Here is a 20521-nt window from a genome sequence, read left to right as displayed (position 1 = left end):
TCAGCTGACATGCTGGGCCCCAAAATGTGCATCATAGTAAAAGATCTCAGGGCTCCCTTTGAGGAACAGCCTGTTTTGGTGGTTTTAAGCATTTTTATTTTATTTTTATTCCTGGGAAGAACACACATCTTTCTTGGGGATTAGGAATGTGTTCTCTCTCATTTCATTTCAGGCATTTATCAAAGGTGACTTGTGCTTTGTCCAAAGCATGTGAGACACCATGAGAGAAGCATGATGACCCTCAGGGCCCTGTCTCCACGGGCTTTATGTTCTCAGTTCTGGAGATGAAGTTGTCCACAGAGAGGCAGTAAGTGGTCCAGGGCACAGCTGGGAGAGGGGCGGTGCCAGCAGGGGCTGTGCTCGTGGCTCAGATCTGAGTACCAAAGGTTTTGTGATGGCAGCTGGAGCTGGGCTCAGGGTGAGAGAGTATTCGGAGGTGGGGTGGCGGCCAGTCCTGCAGAGGGGCTAGCAAGAGGGAGGCACAACTGGTGGCCAAGATGTGGCAAGAGCAGAGCTTAGCAAGGTGAGAGGGCCCATTGAAGGCACTAAAAGCAGTGTGGAGCCCTGGAAGGGTTCTGAGAAGAGAAAGAAGGACCAGGTTTCTTTTTTTTTTTTTTTTTTTTTTGGTTAATCCTCCCCGAGGATATTTTTTCCACTCATTTTGAGAGCAAGTGAAAGGGATGGAGGGAGAGAGAGAGAAACAGTGTGAGATAGAGAAACAGTGTGAGAGAGAGACATCGGTTGGTTGCCTCCCGCCTGCTCTCCGACCCGGTCAGGGATGAACCTGCAACTCAGGTACGTGCCCTTTACCGGGAATCGAACCCGAGACCAATGCTCCAGCCATTGAGCTACACTGGCCAGGGCAAGAAAGGACCAGGCTATTCTTAAAGACTGGTGGCAGTGTGAGGAGGGGCCTGTGTTAGTGGAAGGGTCTGAGGGCCTGGAAGTGGGGTACGGATGGGAGATGGTGTGGAGTCCTGGAACTGCCTGTTGTCTCAGCAGGTGCTGGAGTGGACCTGTCTCGAGGTGGGAGGGGGAGCCAGTGCTGCAGGCTGCAAAGGGCTCAGCAGAAGTCGCAGGATATGCAGGGCACTGAGGCCCTTGAGCCCAACTGTGTGTCTCAAGAGTTTGGTAATGAAAGAGCTGTCAAAGAGACATCTGGTTCCATCTTGTTTAAGGGCTGCCGGGCTCTGAGAATGGGGCCCGAAGGGGCAGGACCGGCAGGCAGCCCTGTTTGGAAGCTTCCCCTCCCTTCTGGCTCTAGCAAATGGCAGCTAGCCCTGTGAAGGAGCACTTCATGGCGATGTCCGGCTACACCCTGTGGCCCAGTCTGCCCTCCCCCTTGGTTTGACCTTACTCTTGGGGCTCCTTACCTAGATTTCTAGTGCCACTGCTGTTGGCGGCAAGTTTCCTTCTGGAATAACCTTAGGATGGGGGGTGGGCTTTGCTTTGATCAGGGGGAGGATGCTCCGTATCTGTTCTTACCCACTTGTTTGCCTCCCTGTGTTTTAGTAAGTGTGAGGGAAATTGGCATGTGTGCACTTGCACTCACTCACACACAGTCTCTGTCAATTGTCTGTCTTTTTTCTATGTGGTAAGTTCATTAGGGCCAGAGGGTCATGCTTTCTTTTGCAACGTTTGCTTATCAAAAGGAGGTAGGTACTAGTGCACACAGTCCTTGCCCTGTAGTGCCTTCCAATCCAGCTGTCAGGAGAGGAAACCTGACAAGGCAGAAACTTGATGCCCCTTGAGACTGATGGTCCAGGAAGGCTTCACGGAGGAGAGATGGAATGTTGGCCTTGAAGAATGGGGTAGGTGTTCATGAGAGATGGTGTGAAACACAGTTGCAAGATGCAGAACTCTTGCCTGGCTGGCGTGGCTCAGTAGTTGAGTGTTGACCTATATGAATCAGGAGGTCATGGTTCGATTCCCACTCAGGGCACATGCCTGGGTTGTGGGCTCGATCCCCCAGTATGGGACATGCAGGAGGAAGCCAATCAATGCCTCTCGTTTCTCTCCCTCTCCCTCTCTCTCAAATCAATAAAAACATATTTGTAAAAGAGCTTCATTTTAAAAAAAAGCAGAACTCAACACAGAAATTCCTTAATTTTTTTGTTTTGTTCATCCTTACGTGAGGATATTTTGTCCATTCCTTTTCAGAGAGAGGAAGGAATGGGGGGGAGGGAGAGGAAAAAAACAACATTGATTGGTTGCCTCCTGTATGCACCCCTACCTGGGGCGAGGAGTGAGCCTGCAACCCAGATGTGTGTGCCCTTTACAGGGAATCAAACCCTCAAACCTTTGGTGCAAAGGTTGATGCTCTAACCACAGAGAAACACCAGTCAGGATGGAAATACCTTAATTAAGTGGAATTTATTGGTTCCCGTAGCTGAAACGGTGAGTTGGCTGGATCTGGGGACTCAACCAATGATATGAAAACATGATTTCTCTCTGCTCTGCTTGTGGCCTCCAGAGTCCCCCCAAAAGTGGTGAAGATGGTCACCAGCAGCCCCAGGCTCACACTCAGCTCCCGTTTAAGGGCTGGATGAATCTCTTTTGCCCGAATTATATCAAGCCCTCTCCCTGAACAGTGACCGAGGACTTGGAGCTTCAGCCTGTGGCCCAGGATGAGGATGGTTACATTTGCTGAATTGATTCAGGGATGGCATCACTCATGGTGGGTGGGATGTGTGAGCCCCAGGGCGAAACTACACCAGTTAGAGATCTTGCTGGCATGAGCCTGTGAAACAGATGGGCCGCCCGCAGTCTCCCTCAGCCCTCCTTCCTGTGGTGATGGCTGCGGGCACTGCCCAACTCTGCTTCCTTGTTGGAGTCCGGCGCGTCCCATCTTTACCAGGGCTGGGCCTTGAAGTCAGGTTTGCACACTGTCAAGCAGGCAACCTGGGTCTTGATTACATTTGCCTGGCCTCCAGAATTGGGTCTTTTCCTTCCCTCCTTCATGTGCCCCTTTCTTCCTGCCCATTCCAGTTAGAAAGAAAGGAGAACCTATTACTTATGACATAGCAGAGGACTATCACCAGTTTTGTGCCAGATCCCTGAGCCCCCTTTCCCACAGGGTGATGTGAAGATGGCTGGTGATGTCTGCATACACACTGGGTGGCATCAGAGAAAAGGAACAGCGAGCTTGGAAAACCCCCATCTTAATAAGGGACAGTGAGAACTCCTGCCCCTGGCTCAGAGAGAGAGGCCCTCCGCGTCCCCCAGGGCTGACAGCAAGCCTGCCCCTTGCTCCTCCAGAAATGTGTCCTACCCACAAAGGAGCAGGGCAGATAGCGCCCCTTTGCAAGACAAGAGGGGCCGTGAGGGACCCCTGGAAGTGTCTCCAGCTTGGCAACATTAACTTTCACTCTGAAGAAACTACTGTGCACAGCGCTGCTCGCCAACATGAAGCTGCTTCTGTGTGAGTCAGCTAAGGGCAGGGAACCTGATTCCTGCAGGACCCGGCTTAGTCATTTCACGCTGTGGAGCCATGTCGCCACTAACCTAGGGACAATACATGCTCATGCCTGTCCGACAGCTTCTACAGGCAGGAGCAGCGCACGGCATAAGTGGTTCCTCTGAGTCGGGCCTCACCAGACCAGGGTTTGGCTGAGACTGGGGTCCCCTCTGAGTGTCTACGAGGCAAGGAGCAGCTTCCAATCTCCCTCCGGGGTGGGCACAACCCGGTTTCCTGCAGGTAGAGGACTCAGGGGTTGGATTTCTGGCTGGTTGCGGGCTGCAGGCTGCCCTCAGCTCCCAGAGGCCACAGGGAGCTTAGCGACCTGTGGGGCTCCCCAGCACTGCCACTTGCTACTCCACAGCCCACAAAGGACAGGGCCAGCAACCCAGCAAAATGGGCACTGCAAGGTGTGTGAGGGAACCCCATCATTGTGGCGGTGCCATCACGGGGGACGTGCTGTGCTGCTGGCTTCAGATGTGTTCCTGGGCAGGGCTGATGGGACCAGGTAACCCAGGTGGGTGCTAGGGTATCTTACCAGGAGCCACCATTGGGGCTGGGTGACTGTGTGTGTGTGAGGAGGGCGTGGGCATGAGGTGCCTGTGGACTTAGAAGCTTGGGAGAAGTGGCTGCCTGCTGAGTTGTCATTTGGATGATCTGACTGGGTCTGTCTGTCCTGCAGCTTGACCATTCCTTGATCCAATGCCCTGAAAGTTGGTAAGTGGAGCAGGGTCCCAGGACAGGAAGCGCTTACTGGGACTTCTCCCCAAAGGCCTGGGATCCCAACAGCACAGTCCATGGAACCACCAGGGAGAAGGTGCGTTCTCCTGAGATCTGGGGCTGCATGTGGGATTATTGGGGGCAGGAGTCCTGCAGCTGGTAGTTGCAGGGTTTGGGCTTCCTCCAGGTCACACTCTAATGCCCAGAAGAACCGTCTCTGACCGGGGCCTTCATGGGCTTTGGCCCTCTGCTCTGTTCACAGATGTAGACCCAGGCCCAGTGCAGCCCACCCCAGGCCCTTGAAGCCACCCCAGGCAAGTTCCCATGCCCTTGGAGGGCAATGGGTAAGATCTTGCTGCCTGAGCTCCAGGGGCCAGGGATGTTCAGGACATGTCCTCCCAGCCCCACACCAGGCCCCCAGCCCAAGGTTCCAGGGCTGGGAAGAGACGTCCCCATAGCTTTGGGCTGTGAAAACCAGCGGGGATTGTGGCTGATGGAGTAGAGGCTGCAGGAGTCCCAAGCAGCTCCTCTTAAAGGGCCAGAGCAGGGACACACCCTCTGAGCCCTAGCACCGGGCAGTACCTTGAAGGGAACCTGGGACATTCAGGAGGAACTAACTTGCCTGGAACCAGGGCAAGAGCTGGAGGGTCAGCTTTCTACCAGACAGAAGGGCTGGCAGAGGTCATTGCTCCGTTGGCCTTCACCCCACAGAGCCTGCAGGCAGGCGCCTTCTCTGAATCTCCAGCATCTGACTCACACCTTTGGCCCCTGGTAATTCCGGAAGACCCCGCTGGTCCCTAGTTGCAAGCTCATCCAAGCCATTTCCAGTGGCTTTTATATGCAAGTGGCCTCTCTAGCCTCATGCTTAGGACTTTCCTAAAATCTCTCATACAAGCAACAGCAGGCTCATAAGTAGCCCCAAGCCTGGTACTAGTGACAACCTGCATTGGTTCATAACTTGGCCTCTCCTGGACACCTCCAAGCCCAGCACAAGTAGCAGCCAACTACAGTTTGCTGTGTAGCTCATGCTGGGTGGCTCTGAGCATGGCACAGGCAGAGGCTATCTTTGCACCTCCCAGGAGGCCCCAGAGACAGAGCACCTGGTGGTCAGCTTTGACCACGCTAGATTGCAACCCTACTACATCCACGAGTGACAAACTCAAGGGGTGGACTCAGTGAACACCAAAGCTCCACTGAAGTAAATCCTGTTCCATAGAGGTGTCTCCAGCACACCAGCTCTTCAGTTGTAGCTGTACCAATTCCTGGGGATATAGCAGCTCTACCTAATACATAGAAACAAACACCAGGAAGTAGCCAAAATGCGGAGGTAAAGAAACATGTCATAGAGGAAAGAAGAGAAGAAATCTCCAGAAAAAGAACTAAATGGAGCCAAGCAAGCTACTAGATACAGAGTTCAGAATAATGGTTAGAAGGATGTTCAAGGATCTTAGTAAGACTATTAAGAAAACTAGTGAGATCATCAATGACATAATAACCAGTCAGAAAGGAAGGCCACACAAACTGAAATGAAGAATAATTTACAGAGAATCAACAGTAGAGTAGAGGACACTGAGAATCATATCAGCAATTTGGAATATGAGGAAGCAAAAAACACCCAACTGGAAGAGCAAAAAGGAAAAAGAATGCAGAAATATGATGACAGTGTAGGAGTCTCTGGGTCAACTTCAAGCGGCCCAACATTTGCATTATGGGGGAAACAAAATGAGAAGAAAGCAAAAAATTATTGAAAACCTATTTGAAAAAATAGTGACAGAAAATTTCCTCTAGCCGTTGAAAGAAATAGACTTACGGATCCAGGAAGCACAGAGTTCCAAGCAAGAGGAACCCAAAGAGGCCCACAGCAAGACACATAAGGAAAATGCTAAAAGTTAAAGACAAAGAGAATCTTAAAAGCAGCAAGAGAAAAGCAGTTAGTTACCTACAAGGGATCTCCCATAAAATTGTCAGCTGATTTCTCAACAGAAGCTTTTCAGGCCAGAAAGGAGTGGCAAGAAATATTCAAAGTGATGAAAAGCAAGAACCTACAACCAAGATTGCTCTACCCAACAAAGCTATCATTTAGAACTGAAGGTCAGATAAAGAGCTTCACAGAAAAGAAAAAGCTAAAGGAGTTCATCACCACCAAAGCAGTATTACATGAAATGTTGAAAGGTCTTTAAGAAGAAGCTAATGAACAAAAGAATTTGACAAACAAAATAGACCTAGAGACATTGAAGCATGCAACAGATGGTCATATCTCAGAGGGAAGAGGGAAGGGGGTTGGGAGGTGGGAAGAGATTAACCAAAAAGTTATGCATATGTGCATAACTCATGGACACACAGACAATAATGGGGTAAAGGCCTGGGGAGGGGGTGGGAGCAAGGTGGAGGGGATCAATGATGGGGAAAAATGGGACACCTGTAATACTTTTAACAATAAAGATAAATAAAAAAAAAATAATTGTGGCCCAGCCGGCACAGCTCAGTGGTAGAGCACTGACCTTAGATCTAGGAGATCATGATTCGATCCCTGGTCAGGGCACATGACCAAGTTGCAGGCTAGAACCCCAGCAGGGGGAGTACAGGAGGCAGCTGATCAATGACTCTCATCATTGATGTTTCTAGCTCTCCCTCCCTCTTCCACTCTCTGAAATCAATAAAACATATTAAAAATAATAATTGGGGTAAAATACACGTAACACAAAGCTGACCATCTTAGTCATTTTTACCTATACAATTCACTGGTATGAAGTATTTTCACACTGCTGTGCAACCATCACGACCCCCACCTCCACAACTCTTTTCATCTTGCAAAATGGAAACACTAACTTTCCGTCTCTTCTCCTCCGTCCTCTGGCAGCCTCCCTTCCACTTTCCCTGCCTGGAACGATGATGCAAACAGGACATTATTTGTCCTTTTGTGATGGGTTCATGTCCCTTAGCATAATGTCCTCCAGATGCATGCATTCGGTCCTGGCATGTATCCGAATTCCCCTCCTTTTAGGGCTTAGTGATACTGTGGGGGCAGGTAGTTTTAAGGTGGGGAGGGTAAAGGGGCTGGCAGCTCCCTCCCCACTGCCCCCTGTTTTGGGCTTTGTCCTTGGAGGTTGAGGTTTGCTCCTGCAGGCAGCAGATTCCCAGCCCACAGATAACCATCCTGGCCTGGGACCAGGAACGGAGCTCCAGCTGCACCTGCGAAAGGGGTCCTCATCCTGGCCCCCCAGACAGCCCTGCAGCTTCCACTCAGCTGTAAGTATTAGGCACATGTATAATTTTAAACAGAAGTTGAATTTCTAGCGTCAAAAGGAATCATTCAAGTATCTCCACCCAGGGCCTTCCACGCGGCAGGAGCAGCCGGTAATATGGACCCCAAGAGTCTCCTGCTGGCCTCTGCCTGTTCCATCAGAGCCTCCTGGGCAGTGTCTGCTCCCTTCTTGGCTTCCAGGCCTAGGGCTGGGGCAGGTTTTGTCCTCAGCTCAGTGCTCCTGCCTTCCCCGTGAGAAGGCTTGGCTGACCCTGATGACCACCCCCACCCACACCCAGGGGGTCCCATCTTTCTCAGAAGTCCCTGAGGAGTTTTGGCCTCAAACCATAAACAGACACACACAGATCTGTGGCCTGACCCAGCTCTTCACATGGACGATGTGAGGCCAGGGCAGGAGGGGACATTTGCAAGGCCTTCCAAAGTGTCACCCGTTCATGCATTCATTGGATGTTGAGGAGTGCTTCCTGCCTTGGGCCAGGTGCTCATCCCCACCCTCGGGCACTTAAAGACCCTGGAAGAATGTTGAAACTGATTTTAACATGTAGACACAGCCCTTGTGATATGCCAGGTGTTCCCACCGTTAATTTTTAACACTATAACCTCACAGAAGGTAGGGCTTTTTTTATTGCTGAGTGTCAGATGGGGAAACTGAGGCACAAATGACACTGCTCTCAAACCTTCCACATGTAAAGTACAAATATTAATTAACACCTCACAAGTGCTGTGGACCAGGCTTCTGGGCACGGTTTGGCTGGGTGCCTCCGCCTCAAGGACTCTGTGAGGCAGGAGATGGGTTTCATCTGCAGCTCGACGGGAGAGATCTCGTCCCAAGGTCACTCGCCTGGTGTTCATCAGGGTGCAGTTTGGACTGAGAGCCCGGGTTCCTGCCTGTTGGCCTGACCCTCCCTCGGTTCTCTCCTAAGGGGTCTGTCCATAGGGCAGCTCAAAGCATGGGCACCTTCTCTCCCTGTTCCAGAGACATGACAGAGACAGAGAGACAGAGAGACACATAAAGGAAGTGAAATAGAGGCCGAGAGAAAGGAAGGGAACTCAAGGACGAGAGAACGAGAGAAGGGACAGGACCTGACATCCTGTCACCTGGGCTGTGCTCTCTGTGGTTCAGAGGCCAGTCCCTGAGCCCTCGGCAGATACACGAGGATGGTCCCCCCTGGGGGCTGGACTCACTAGAAGCCGCTGTGATGGCTCCACCACGTGGACCCGCATGAGGCCCTCGGGCTGATTCTGAGCCTCACAAGAGGCCACGGAAGGCTTCAGGCCAGTGAAGGACAGTATCTGAATTTCCTGCCATTTCAAACCCTTAAAGGTGCAGACTTGAAAATGAGGCCAAGGTGGGCAGTGACTCTCCCGAGACCACACGCTGGACACAGGCCTGTTTTACTCGGGGTTCATCTCGTGTCCCCCTCATTCTTGTCCCTCTTCCCCCTCTACCCTTGTGCAGCAGGTTCATGGGAGGCCAGCCCACAGGTGTGAGGGACGTTGTGTCATCCACACCTGATGGTGTCCTTGGGAAATGGTGTTTAGTGTCATCCTCATTGTGTGGGTTGGGAGACTGGGGAGGCCCTGAGAGGCACAGTCGTCCCCAGGACACGGAACTGGGGGGCAAGGGGCTGCGAGCTCGGCTTTCCCCTCCAGCCGGGTCCTGGCCCATCCCCAGGGAGCTGCGGGAGGGCTGGGTAGGTGCTGGGGTGCGGGTGTGGACAGGACCTGGGCAAGCAGGGTGAGAGGTCAGAAGCCCAGGGGGCCTTTGGGTGGCTCTGATTGGAGGAAGGGGCCCAGGTCACAGAACCTTGAGGAGTGACCTCACTTCCTTGGTGACAGGTCCCCAATAGCATTTAGACATCTGGTAACCAGGGACCCACATTCTAGAGACAACTGCCTTTCCAGCTCACTTGACTGGAGTCGGTTAGGAGACTAGGATGTCTCTCTGTTGCTTCCCGTGCTTCCGAGGCTCTGGGCACAAAAAAGCCCAGAGTGAGAGATGCTGCTGTTGCTGGAGAAACTGGTGCAGACACCACCATCTGGTAACTGAGGGCAGCCCAAGGCAGGCCCATCCAGGCCAGTCCCCAAATGGGGTCCCCCCTGGGCAGCCCCACACCTCTTACCCCTCAGCCTGGGTCTGTGTGTGCGTTGGGGGTAGCGAGGGAAATTGTGGGGTGAGGGGCGCTCATCCTGGGCAGGAGCAGTTGTTAGGTGTCCGAAGCCCGGAGGGTCTGTCATGTTCATGGACCAGGTCATGGCTGACAGGAAGGGAAGCTGAGGGCTGGGGACCAAGCTCCTCTCCCCACTTGTTACTCAGGAGTCCTCCAGGGGTCATCATGTTCCCTCCCTGCCTGGAGGTCTTTGCAGATGGCCCTGTGTGCCTGATGTGGGGAGCAGCATTTGTGGTGGCATCTCCCCCAGTGGCAGTGCCCAGGCAGGCCCCTGACGCCCCTGCCCCGGGCCCGGGCCCTGTCCCTGCAGACCTCCAACGAGGACGTCACACAGGAGCTGACCGATGGGTTCACTTACGCCAGGAACCTGTACAAAGGACCAGAGCGCCAGGCCAGGAAAACGATCCACTGCGGGTCTGAGATGAGAGCTCAGGTGACTGGGGTGGGACCAGAACCCAGGTGACTGGGGTAGGACCAGAACCCAGACTCAAATCTGGGGCCTCAAAATTTTACAGGCCCCCTCCCAAAGAAATCTATACCCCAACCCTCCGACCAGTTCCCGGTAGGCTAGAAATCCAGTCTTCACGTATTGGGTGGGATCACAGAGGAAACATCTTTGCTGTCTTTGCGTTTTGCTCATTTCATTGTTTAACTTCCTGCCCCATGTATCTTGTGGACCAGTCCCAGCTCCACTGTCCTTGCAGACCTTCTCCGAGCCTCACACATCATCACACTGACAGATGCTGTGTATTTAAACAAATGGGAAAGGATTAAGGTACTGGATACATTTTTCTGCCACTTGTCATCTCAGAGAGCACAGCCAACCACTGTGGTCCGGCCGGGTCAGAAGCTGTGGCCTCACTCACCACCCTCACAGCCCATAAAGGAGGGAGTTTCCCTAAGTGCCCCAGCCTCTCACTGCTCTTAGACCTTGACGTGCTTCAGTTCTTGCTAGTTCAGCAGGGCTGCAGGGAGCATCCCCACTGTGTCCTCACGGACTGTGTTAGTTTGCCAGGGCGGCCGTTACACAGGACCACACATGGGGTTGGAGGATCCTGATGACTCCTGGTTCAGTGCCCGCTCTGTCTTTGCAGAGCTCCCAGGAGAACATCATCAAGGTGCTGGACCAAGAGCCCCACTCCACCCCCTGCTGGGTCAGGGTACAGGTGCAGCAGGCCGACAACCCCGTCCAGTGCTGGTCTGAGGTGAGAGCTGGCCCAGGGCAGTCTCCACACCAAGATGACCAGGAAGGGCCAAGAACCCAGACTCACATCTAGGGTCTTCCCCAGGGCCCTCCTAGAGCTTTCCCACAACAGTGTCCACAGTCCCATGACAAAGGAACCCGGATATCCAGTCTTCCCTCCAGCTACACGGGACACAAAAATATCACTCCTCACATATTTGTAGGAATATTAGGGAAAAGAGTATGTTTCACTTCACAGTAGAGCACGAGCACATTGGCATGTTGCTGTTTTCTTCTTTTCTTAAAAAAGACACATATCTTTATTGATTTCAGAGAGAGGAAGAGAGACAAACATCAATGATGGGAGAGTCATTGATCGGCTGCCTCCTGCACACCCTCACCTCGGGACTGAGCCCGCAACCCGAGCATGTGCCATGACTGGGAGTTGAACCACAATCTCCTGTATCCTAGGTCGATGCTCAACCACTGAGCCACGCTGGCCAGGCTGTTTTTCTTCTTTTCACTACCCACCCCAGGTATCCCGTGGAGCAGCCAGCTCCACTGTCCTTGCAGACCTGGCCCAGTAACGGAGGTCGCTCGCCACAGCGATGCGGCCTTTCAGTGCTGTGGGCATCGCCCTGATTCAGTTCAGCTGCCGCGTCAGCGGTGCTGCCGGGAACACTTCAGTGTGTCCCAGGGGACTGTGAGAGGCGCGCCTGCTGCCCTAACACAGGACACACTGGGTGGTGTGAGCAGTAGATATTCATTTTCTCACAACTCCAGAGGCTAGAAGTTAGTGCAAAGGGCTGGAGCAGCGATGCTGCCGGCAGGAGTTTCTGCTGATGGCCGCTGCCTTGTTCCCGGCCTGGCTGTTGGGTTTCTCACTCTCTGAAATTTTTACCTATCCGATGTCAAGTTGTCCAAGGCAATCACCGTGTTCCTTCTCTGACAACTGTCTCACTGGTCCTTTGGCCCACGTGTCAGCTTTCCACAGGCCACGTGAATTTGCTCCTTCCTGAGTCATCTGCTCAGATTCTCTAGCCATTTGCCTCTTTGCAGAATCTGGGGTCTCCATAGTGAGGGCCTCACAATGTCCTTTAGTGTAAAAGGAACAGACATAAGGGTCTTTTTGAGGTCAATGGTTTTTATAGGCCAGGGGTACAGCGTACACTGTCCCCATGCTGGGGAGGGACAACATTCCTAGAGCCTTTCCATCAATGTCAGGAGCAAGTTAGTCTCAGGTAGCTGAGAGGGAATGTCATACAGGACAGTTCTCAGTTCTGACCTGCATGACCTTGAGCAGACATTTGACATCCCCAGGCCTCTGTGATCTCACCTCTATAATGGGGATGTTTCTTAAGGACTCACAGGGACAATGCTCTGCATATGGACTATTAATACAAGGAGGTCAGATGTTCCTCAGCTAAAAAATGAAAACATGCCTAGAAGGTACCAATTGTATGAACATCCTCCCACCTCCCAACTTAAGTGGTGCTTTGAAAACCTAGAACCTCGTTCAGCCTGGGCACTGCTGTCCCTCCTCTTGCACACGCCCCTGAGGGGCTGGGACTTCCTGGGTGGGCTCCAGGCCTCAATCCCCCTGGGATTCCCCGTGGGGAGGCTGACTGGATGTCGCTCCTTGTCCCACCCAGTGTGCGGCTGAGTTAACTTTGAACCTACGTGAGGCCTCCAGGATGCGGGCCCTCCAGGAAGGCTGCCTGGAGAAGGTGGCGGCGTCCACGGTACCAGCTTTCCCCGCTGGAAACATCCCCCACATCTGCAGCTTCATGCCCGTGCACCCGGCCTTCTCCAGAGCCCAGTGGTTCCTGGACGAGCTGTTTACTAGGTGAGCACACGCCCCCTCTTCTGCACACTGGTGACTCTGCCCACAGTTAGCTGTGTGTCTTGAAAATGTCACCATCCTGTGTGAGCCTCAGTTTGCTCCTCTGAAGAAAAGTGGGTGGTAGAGGAGATACCTCATAGGGTTCCTGTAGGGACTACTGTGGGAACAAGCCAAGGCTGGTCTTACCTGCTGCCTGGCTCTGCAGAAAAGCGTGCTGGACGTGCTGCCGTGGTTTGTGGCAATTATTTCTCTCTGTCCCATGAAAAGTCCTTGGACTCACCCATCAGCAGCCTGTGGCATCTGAGTTTGGAAAAGCACAGGGAAAACAGCCTGTCAAGCAGTTTGATTTCACCCAGCTGGTCCTAGTCCTGGTCCTTGTTGAAGCCAGATTATGGACCTCTGGGGACAGATAGCGGGGGTCCAGGCCCACTCAGACATCTGGGATGGTTCAGGTTGGAATTCATTTGTGGACAATGTGTATTAGGCTCCTACTACCAGCAGGCACTTTTGGAGACACTTAGCCTAACTCAGTGAATGAAGCAGACACAATCCCTGGACCTTAGTCCAAGTCAGTGAGTCAGACAGTCACACTGCACGTCATTCCCAGGTCCTGTGCACCATCCGTCAGATCTGACGTCATCAGGGTATTTACTGCATATGGAGATAAAGGACCATATAATGACCAGGGTGACACACCAGAGGACCAAGTCAAAAAGTGAGTGGCCTTTGGGTCCAGGAGGAGGCTTCCTGTGCCTATGAGATGGGGGTTTCGGGTGAACAGGGCCTGGCAGAGCCCTGATCTTACACATCTGCTGATTCCCAAGGGAGGGCTGAGGTCTGGAAGCTTCTACTCCAGGAGGACAGGGGTCAATGAGAACTGCTGATGGGGCCCCAGGCCCCCTAGAATGAGAGATGAGGCTGGAATGAATTGTCCCCTAAAGTCCTATCCCCACCACAGACCCATCCTGCTCTGCCTGCCCCCTCCACATGCATCTCTCCTGACAGCCATGGCCAGGCTCAGAACAGGACTGTGGTTCTCAGGCTGCTCACATGCCTGTGTCAGTCCTCAGCCAGATGCCCAGGGGCATGGAGCTCTGGGCTGGGCTGGGCAGTGTACAGGGCCTTCAGGAGTGCTGGCAGTGGGACGGAGGGACTCACACAGACTCTGTGTGAAACCCGCTGGATCACCATGCCTGCTACTCTCATGACAGCCACACAGGGGTCGGGGGTGGCATGGGGCTGACCCCTGGATGGGCAGGAACAGCCATAGAGGCTCAGTCCCAAACAAGGGTGCCATGGGAGGGCAGTGTGGAAGGAAAGACCAGGACTCTGACTCTGCTGCCCACCTGACTCTCCGCAGGGCCATTGCTTCTGTAATGGGCACCTGGCCCGACCGGCTGCAATATTTCGGCCAGCCCCTCCTTTTCCCCTGGTTCACCCTGGAGCAGGCCTTTGTGAGGGGCAAACACCCTGCCTCACACCTGCTGCACCGGGTCCCAACTGTTTGGGTAGAGCTGGAGCATCTTGAGCCCACTGGGGCAGAGCTGGAAGGTGAGGGGCTGCAGTCTGGGAAGATGATCTGGGGGTTGTGGGGTTGGGGTTTCATGGGCTGGAGGACCCTCAAAGGCAGTGGCATCTTTCCTGTCTCTGGGAAGGCACGGGAAAGTGAGGCATGTGGGTGAACCAGTCTCTCTAACCTGCTCCAGAACCATCTCCAGAGCTCCAGAGCATCCGAGAGGCAGAGGAGGGGCCTGCTCCAGGGCCAGAGCCTGGTCCAGCTGTGCCGGTGCTGGAGCCAATGTCACCTCCATCAGCCCCTCCAGCCCCTCCACCAACATCCCTTGCAGCCCCAGGGCCAGCTCTGGAGGTGGAGCCACCTGGACCACCAGCTCTGATGAGAATTCCGAGAGCAAAGGCAGCCCCAGCCCCAGCAGGCGACTACCCCCAGGCTGTGACCAATAAACGCCTGCTAAGGGAGGCCAAGTATAGCATCCGGCTCTTCCCTCCAAGACTGGTGGCAGAGCAGCTCACAGCGATGGATGCAGTGAGCAGGGGGCTCTCCGGGTGAGGTGGGAGAGGCCTTCCCTCTGTCCTTAGCTGCCTGGACCTGCCTTTCCCTACTCTGTACTCCTATGATCTGGATCCAAATCCCAGCTCCACCACTTGGCACCCGTGGATCCTTGACAACTTTCTCAACTCCCGAGCCTTCGCTGTCCACCTGTGGACAAGAGGGGAACACTCACAAGATCTGCTGCACAGCGTGGCTGTGCGGATTAGATGAGGAGGGTCACACAGAAAGCTGGGTGGGGCCTGGACCATAGAGAGCTCACTGTGTGCAGCCAGGTCCATGCGTCGCCCATCCCTGTGCCCATGAGGCTCAGCGGCTTCAGCACTTATTAGGCACCTGATGTGTACTGAACTACAAGGGAGATAAACAGCCTGTGGTTGTTGCTGCCACTGAATGGGGATCTGGGCCAGAGGGGTGATCAGATCCTGCAAGATGCCCCTTGGTGAGCAGACATGAGTCACATCCTGGACTTTGGAGTAAGTGAGGAAGGGCTGGAGGCAGGTGCTCCTGTCCCTTCCCCACCAGTCTTGGGCCCTGGGTCATCCAGTGCTGGGTGCCCTCAGCGGACAGAGAATGAATCCCAGGGACTCCAAGGCTCAGGCCACATCCCCAGAGTCTTGAGTTTCAGCCTTGACCACTGACCCCTGCTGGAGGTTGGGGACCCTTAGCTGGGGTGTTGCAGGGCCGGGTGACACTGCCCTTCCTCCCCAGGAGCTGTTCACGGAGGTGTTGCCTTCCCAATGCCTGGGCTCCATCTGGTCCCACTGGGAAAATCCTGCCAATGAGCAGCTGGAACCAACTACCCGTGCCACCATGGCGCAGTTCAATCGCGTGGCCACCTGCGTGATGACCACTTGCCTTGGGGACCCAAGCATGATGTCCCAGGACAGGGCCAAAGTCATTGAGTACTGGATTAAGGTGGCCAAGGTATGTGATGGGAGGCCCAGTGGAGTCCCTATGTGGAGCCTTACAAAATGCCTCTACTGCTTTGTCAGCTGGCAGGCCTGAGGCCTGAGGTCTGAGCCCCGGCACAGTCTCTAGGTCCTCTCTGCCAGGGGCATGTTGACCTTGACTCTCAGGTCCCAGTGGTGGGAGGCTCACTTCCTACCTGGCTCCTTCCTTGGGTTGAGCTAAGACCCTCCTCTCTGTGAGTGTTGGTCTTTGGATGCTAAGTGTGTCTACCCTGAGCATCTGCCTCACCCAGAAGGGGGTGTCAATTGGGCGGCATTGAAGCTAGAGCTCCAGCTCCCCACCTCACAGCACATCTCCCCCCTTCCCAGGAGTGCAGAGCCCTGGGGAACTTCTCTTCCCTCCATGCAATCCTGTCGGGTCTAGAGAGCACGCCAGTCCATCGGCTGAAAAAGACGTGGAAGGAAGTTTCCAGGTGTGTAGGCCTCTCCCGTCAGAGGACGGGGGTGTCTCCCATGTGTCTCCCAATATCTCCTCACCTCCTGGGAGGCAGCCAACCCTGGGGACAGGAACTGGGTTCGTGGGCGGAGACTCTCAGCCTCCCTGGGACCTCAGGCCACCAGCTCTGTTTCAAGAGTCAGTTCCCTTAAATGTCAGAGGCTGCATTGAGCCAAATAGGAGATTGGCAAGTGTTTCCAGCACCAGAACCCTATGCCCAGCGAAAACCAGAACTGGCTAAAACTGCTCAAGAGCAATGGGAATGGAGGCCCCAGTGACCAGCATGAGAGCCCCGCCCCAGCCCCACGGAGAGGGTCCTGCTCAGAGGAACCCATGAGGACCCTCCCCCCGGGAGTTTGAAACTTTAAATGGTCAGAAGGAGTCTGCCCTTAGCGCCCCTCCCCCATCATTCCTGGACATGTCTTTCCTCTGTCCCTCCCCTCAGGAGGAGCAGAGTCCAAATGAAAAAACTCTGTGAGGAGGACAATCCCGAGATCTGGAGGAAGCTCATGAAGGTAGAGCGAGGCTGGGGGTCTGGAAAGAGGGGAGGGTGAGGGAAGCGGGGACGGTGCAGGATGTGGCTTTGGTCGTTTGTCCATTAAAGATTTTCTGAAAATGTTCCCCCTCTGTCCCGATGAGCAGGAAGAGGATCTGCTTGGTCCCTGGGCAGGTGGGGGGCAGGTTCAGGGGCAGGAGGCCAGGTCCCGGCACAGAGTGGCAGTGGGGGTGCGGGGCTGGCAGGCTGAGCGCGTCTCTGGCTTTCATGCGGGTCCATCCCGCTGGCACTTGGCTTCTTCAGGCTGTGGGGTGAATGGGCTGGGGGGGACCTTTCTTCCCCAAACCAGCCCAGCCTGCCCTCAGGAAGCCAGGGCCCTGCTCTCCTTCTGTCTTCATCACGCCCGCAAGGGGAGCGACCCTGCCTGCCCCGGGCTTGGGCCTGCTGGGGGTTCCCACGGGCCAGGTGAACAAAAGGGCTGCTTGGCCCCGGGTCCCCATTGCTGGACCAGACACAGAGAGGTGTGCATTCTGTGACTTCCCACTGCCCCCTGTAGCACTGGCTGCCAGTCAGTCTCAGGATTCTCACCCAGTGCCCAGTGGGCACTAACACAGGCCAGGGAGCTTCTGAGAAGTGTCTGGGGAACTGGGGCATTGTTAGTGAGGTGGGGAGCTGGAGCTCTAGCTTCAGTCCCCCTCAACTGACACCCACTCCTGGGTGGGACTGATGCTCAGGGTGGGCACGTTGAGCACAGATCTCAGATGCTTCATGTCCATGAGGAGGCAAAGTGTCCTGTCACCTGCTACCCAGCCAGTCAGATGGGACACCTTGAGGGTCCCATCCCCGAGAACCAAGAAATACTGCTGCCCAGAGGAAGGTCCTGGGCGTTCCTTGGGGAGGTGAAGGCTTGGCATGGCCTTGGCTCCGGTCTGATGGACACAGGCTCCAGTGGGGTAGGCCAGGCAGGGCTGCTCAGCCAGGCTCCTGAGACACCTGTCCATCTGTCTATGCCTTGGCCCAATGGGGGCCTCGGCACAACCTAAGAGCCCAGAGGACAGGGTTCTGGACACTGATGGGGCTGGTGAGGGCATATAGGACAAAGTCTCTGACTGGGAGGGGCAGGTGGCCTCTCCTGTGTGGGCCCCTGAGTCAGTCACTGTCCCCCTCTGGGCCTCCTGTCTCCTAGTGAGAGAAGTGGAGGGATGACCACCCTGTGCTGCAGGCCTCACAGGGTGCTCATGAGGTTCAGGCAGGAAAGGACTGTGCAGAGCCCCCTGCACTGTTCCACCTGCAAGGGTAGGGTGAGAACAGTGATGACAGTAATGACACTGAGTCCTCCAGAGGACCTGTGAGCTAGGTGGAGGTCTCACACTTTGCAGAGGAGGAAGCGGGTCAGGGAGGTCAGGCTCCTGCCCAAGGTCACACACTGAGTGAAGGTTGTAGCTGAGAGCTTGCCAGAATCAGAGCATGCTGGAGGCACAGTAGCCCTGGTTCCAGCTGACTTGGGTCAGATGTCCAGGGTCTGAGGTCAGGGTGGAGGGCGAAATGGGGTGAGGGGACTATGGCCTCAATGACCATGTGCCGGACCCTGGCAGAAGCGGCCCTCCAGATTTGTCACTCTGATGCTGACCCTCTGTGGAGCACAGAAGCGGCTGCAGAAGAAGGTGAGTGAGCCTGTCTGGTGGGTGCTTCAGGGTCAGAGGACAGGGGGCGCTGTCCTCCCAGCTGGAGGCCTCCAAGTGAAGAGAGGGAGGCCTTCCTCCTGCATCCGCCCCCTGTTCCCACAGAACCCTGGACCCTTCATTAGAGGTGACCAAGAGGAGGGCCTGTGAGAATGGGTGCAGCAAGGAGATGGGGGTGGGGCTGGCCCCTGACCATAGACCCTGTGATTTGCCAAAAGTAGGCCCAGACGGGTGGTCAGGAGGAGTTCTTGGAGAGTGAGGGAAGGGAACATTGAGGGGAGGCTCTAAGGTCCTGGGCTGCTCCATGTGGGATCCCTGGGGTGGGCCAGGAGACTGAGGGTGGCAGGCTTTCAGGGGAGGGTGTGTTGGGGCACCTGAGAGCAGGAGCTCATCCCACCTTCATCCCGATTGCCCAGTGTGTCCCCTTCCTTGGGAAATTTCTGGATGAACTGATGATGCTGGACACAGACATAGAGAATTCTCTAGAGGTGGGTGACCTGGGACCCAGGCTGAGATGGCATCAAGGGTACCTCTGGAGAGAGAGCCCTGAGTTGTCAGCACAGCAGCCCCTGGGAGCTGGGGTGTCTTGCCCATATAGCGATCCATGTCCCTGTCCTCTGGAGCTCAGAGCCTGGCCTGGGTCCACGCCCTCTCTTTCCATGTTTCCCGCCCTTTCTTGGAACCTGGCAGCAGTGCAACATGAGACGGGGTGGGCACAGGGGGAAGTCAGGGCCATGGGGTCTTTCTGATGGACTTTGGCTGTCGGCCTTGCAGGGAAATCGGATGAACTTAGAAAAAGAGAAGATGGTGAGCAGTTGTGGCACCTCCCGTGGGGCAGGGAGGGGGTGAACATCAGGGACGCCCCTGCTGGCGCACTCCTGGGCTCCATGCCCTGCATCTCACATCTACTGGGAGGGTTGATAACAGAGGCGGGAGGCCCCTCCAGGTGGTGGCTGGGGGAGGGGATGGCATCAAGGATACCTTCCTGCAGGAAGAGCTGTCCATGGGCAACTCTGAGCATGGGCAGGGCTTGCATGGAATTAGGGGAAGGGCAGTGCCCATGGGCAAAGACCCAGGGTGGGCCCCTGCCCCACTCCCCACCCCCCACTGGTGCTGTGTCTGCATGCCCTCTCCCTCTGGCCCCGGAACAGAAAATAATGGAGGAGATCGTGGTGCTGCAGGAGGCTGCTGAGAAATATGAAATCGAGCCCGACGAGCAATTCTGGGCCTGGTTCAGGGCTGCGGAGCAGCTCAGCCTGAGGCAGAGGTGAGGTCGGGCAGGAGCTGGACCAGGGCGGGGGTGGGGTCTCCCTGTGGATAGTCCAGGGAACCTGTGTCCATGGCTCCCTGGTCAGCCCCAGTCCTTGTGTAGCAGCAACGTCACCTGACACTGGGAGGGACACCTGAGGTGTGGCTCCTGGGAGCTCACATGTGCCCCTCTGTCCTGCAGTTACCTCCTGTCCCGCAAGCTGGAGCGCCTGTAGCAGCTGGCCAACAGGACACTCAGGGCTTGACTTTGAGACAGAAGGATGTCATTGAATGACTGACAGCAAAAGTGGAAACGGTCCTTAACCTGATCGCATTTTCATGGACTTCATCCTAATTGAAAACACAGAAGCATGGAACAGCCCAAGGACGCTCAGAGGGAAGGGGGGGTGGGCAGGAGGGTCATGGGGACAAGAGGGGACCTCTGTAATGTTTCCGATTATAAATCGTTTTAAAAAGAAAGAAACCATGTTTGGATACAAAATCTCTCTTCACGGAAATTATTCGGTCTTAGGTGGAAGTTTATGAAAGTCAGACAGTAGAAACCCTTCCTTTTAAGAGCAGCGCAACAAGTAGCGGACACCTCACACTGGGAGGGACACCTGAGGTGTGGCTCCTGGGAGCTCACAGGTGCCACTCTGTCCTGCAGTTACATCCTGTCCCGCAAGCTGGAGCCCCAGGCCTAGGTGGCCAGCTGAACACTCAGGTCAGGAGCATCAGGTGTCAGTGAGTGTCCAGGTGGCAGAGCAGCCTCTCCATCACCGGTGGGGACACAGCTGGGCCCTGGGAGCACTGGGCAGCTGCTGCTGCCCTGGAAGGAGGGGCGCTGGGGGATCTTGCTGGTGCGCCCAGGAGGCCAGAAGGGAGGGAAGCACCGCCGCCTTCCCCACAGTTCTCCCCAAGCCTCTTCATCCACGGGAGGGGCGATGCTTATCTGTGGCCAGCAGGCTCTGGGTGGTCCCC

General features: G+C 55.0%; 1 protein-coding gene across 1 annotated transcript; it reads left to right on the top strand.

The window, feature by feature from the left end:
• The first annotated feature begins 957 nt into the window (after positions 1-957).
• LOC148091700 (ral guanine nucleotide dissociation stimulator-like) lies at positions 958-20244 on the top strand. The gene is made up of 14 exons (XM_087823769.1): positions 958-1026; positions 9864-10046; positions 12449-12642; positions 13247-13354; positions 14000-14190; positions 14337-14683; positions 15419-15634; positions 15988-16091; positions 16560-16629; positions 18206-18274; positions 18709-18780; positions 19067-19096; positions 19435-19559; positions 20208-20244. Exons 1-14 carry the CDS (start codon positions 958-960, stop codon positions 20242-20244), a joined length of 1815 nt encoding a protein of 604 aa, XP_087679895.1.
• The last annotated feature ends 277 nt before the right edge of the window (positions 20245-20521 follow it).

This window comes from Miniopterus natalensis, chromosome 13 (genome assembly GCF_054644295.1).
Source record: "Miniopterus natalensis isolate mMinNat1 chromosome 13, mMinNat1.hap1, whole genome shotgun sequence".
In the NCBI taxonomy this organism is placed as follows: domain Eukaryota; kingdom Metazoa; phylum Chordata; class Mammalia; order Chiroptera; family Miniopteridae; genus Miniopterus; species Miniopterus natalensis.
This window is presented reverse-complemented; position numbering and strand designations above follow the sequence as displayed.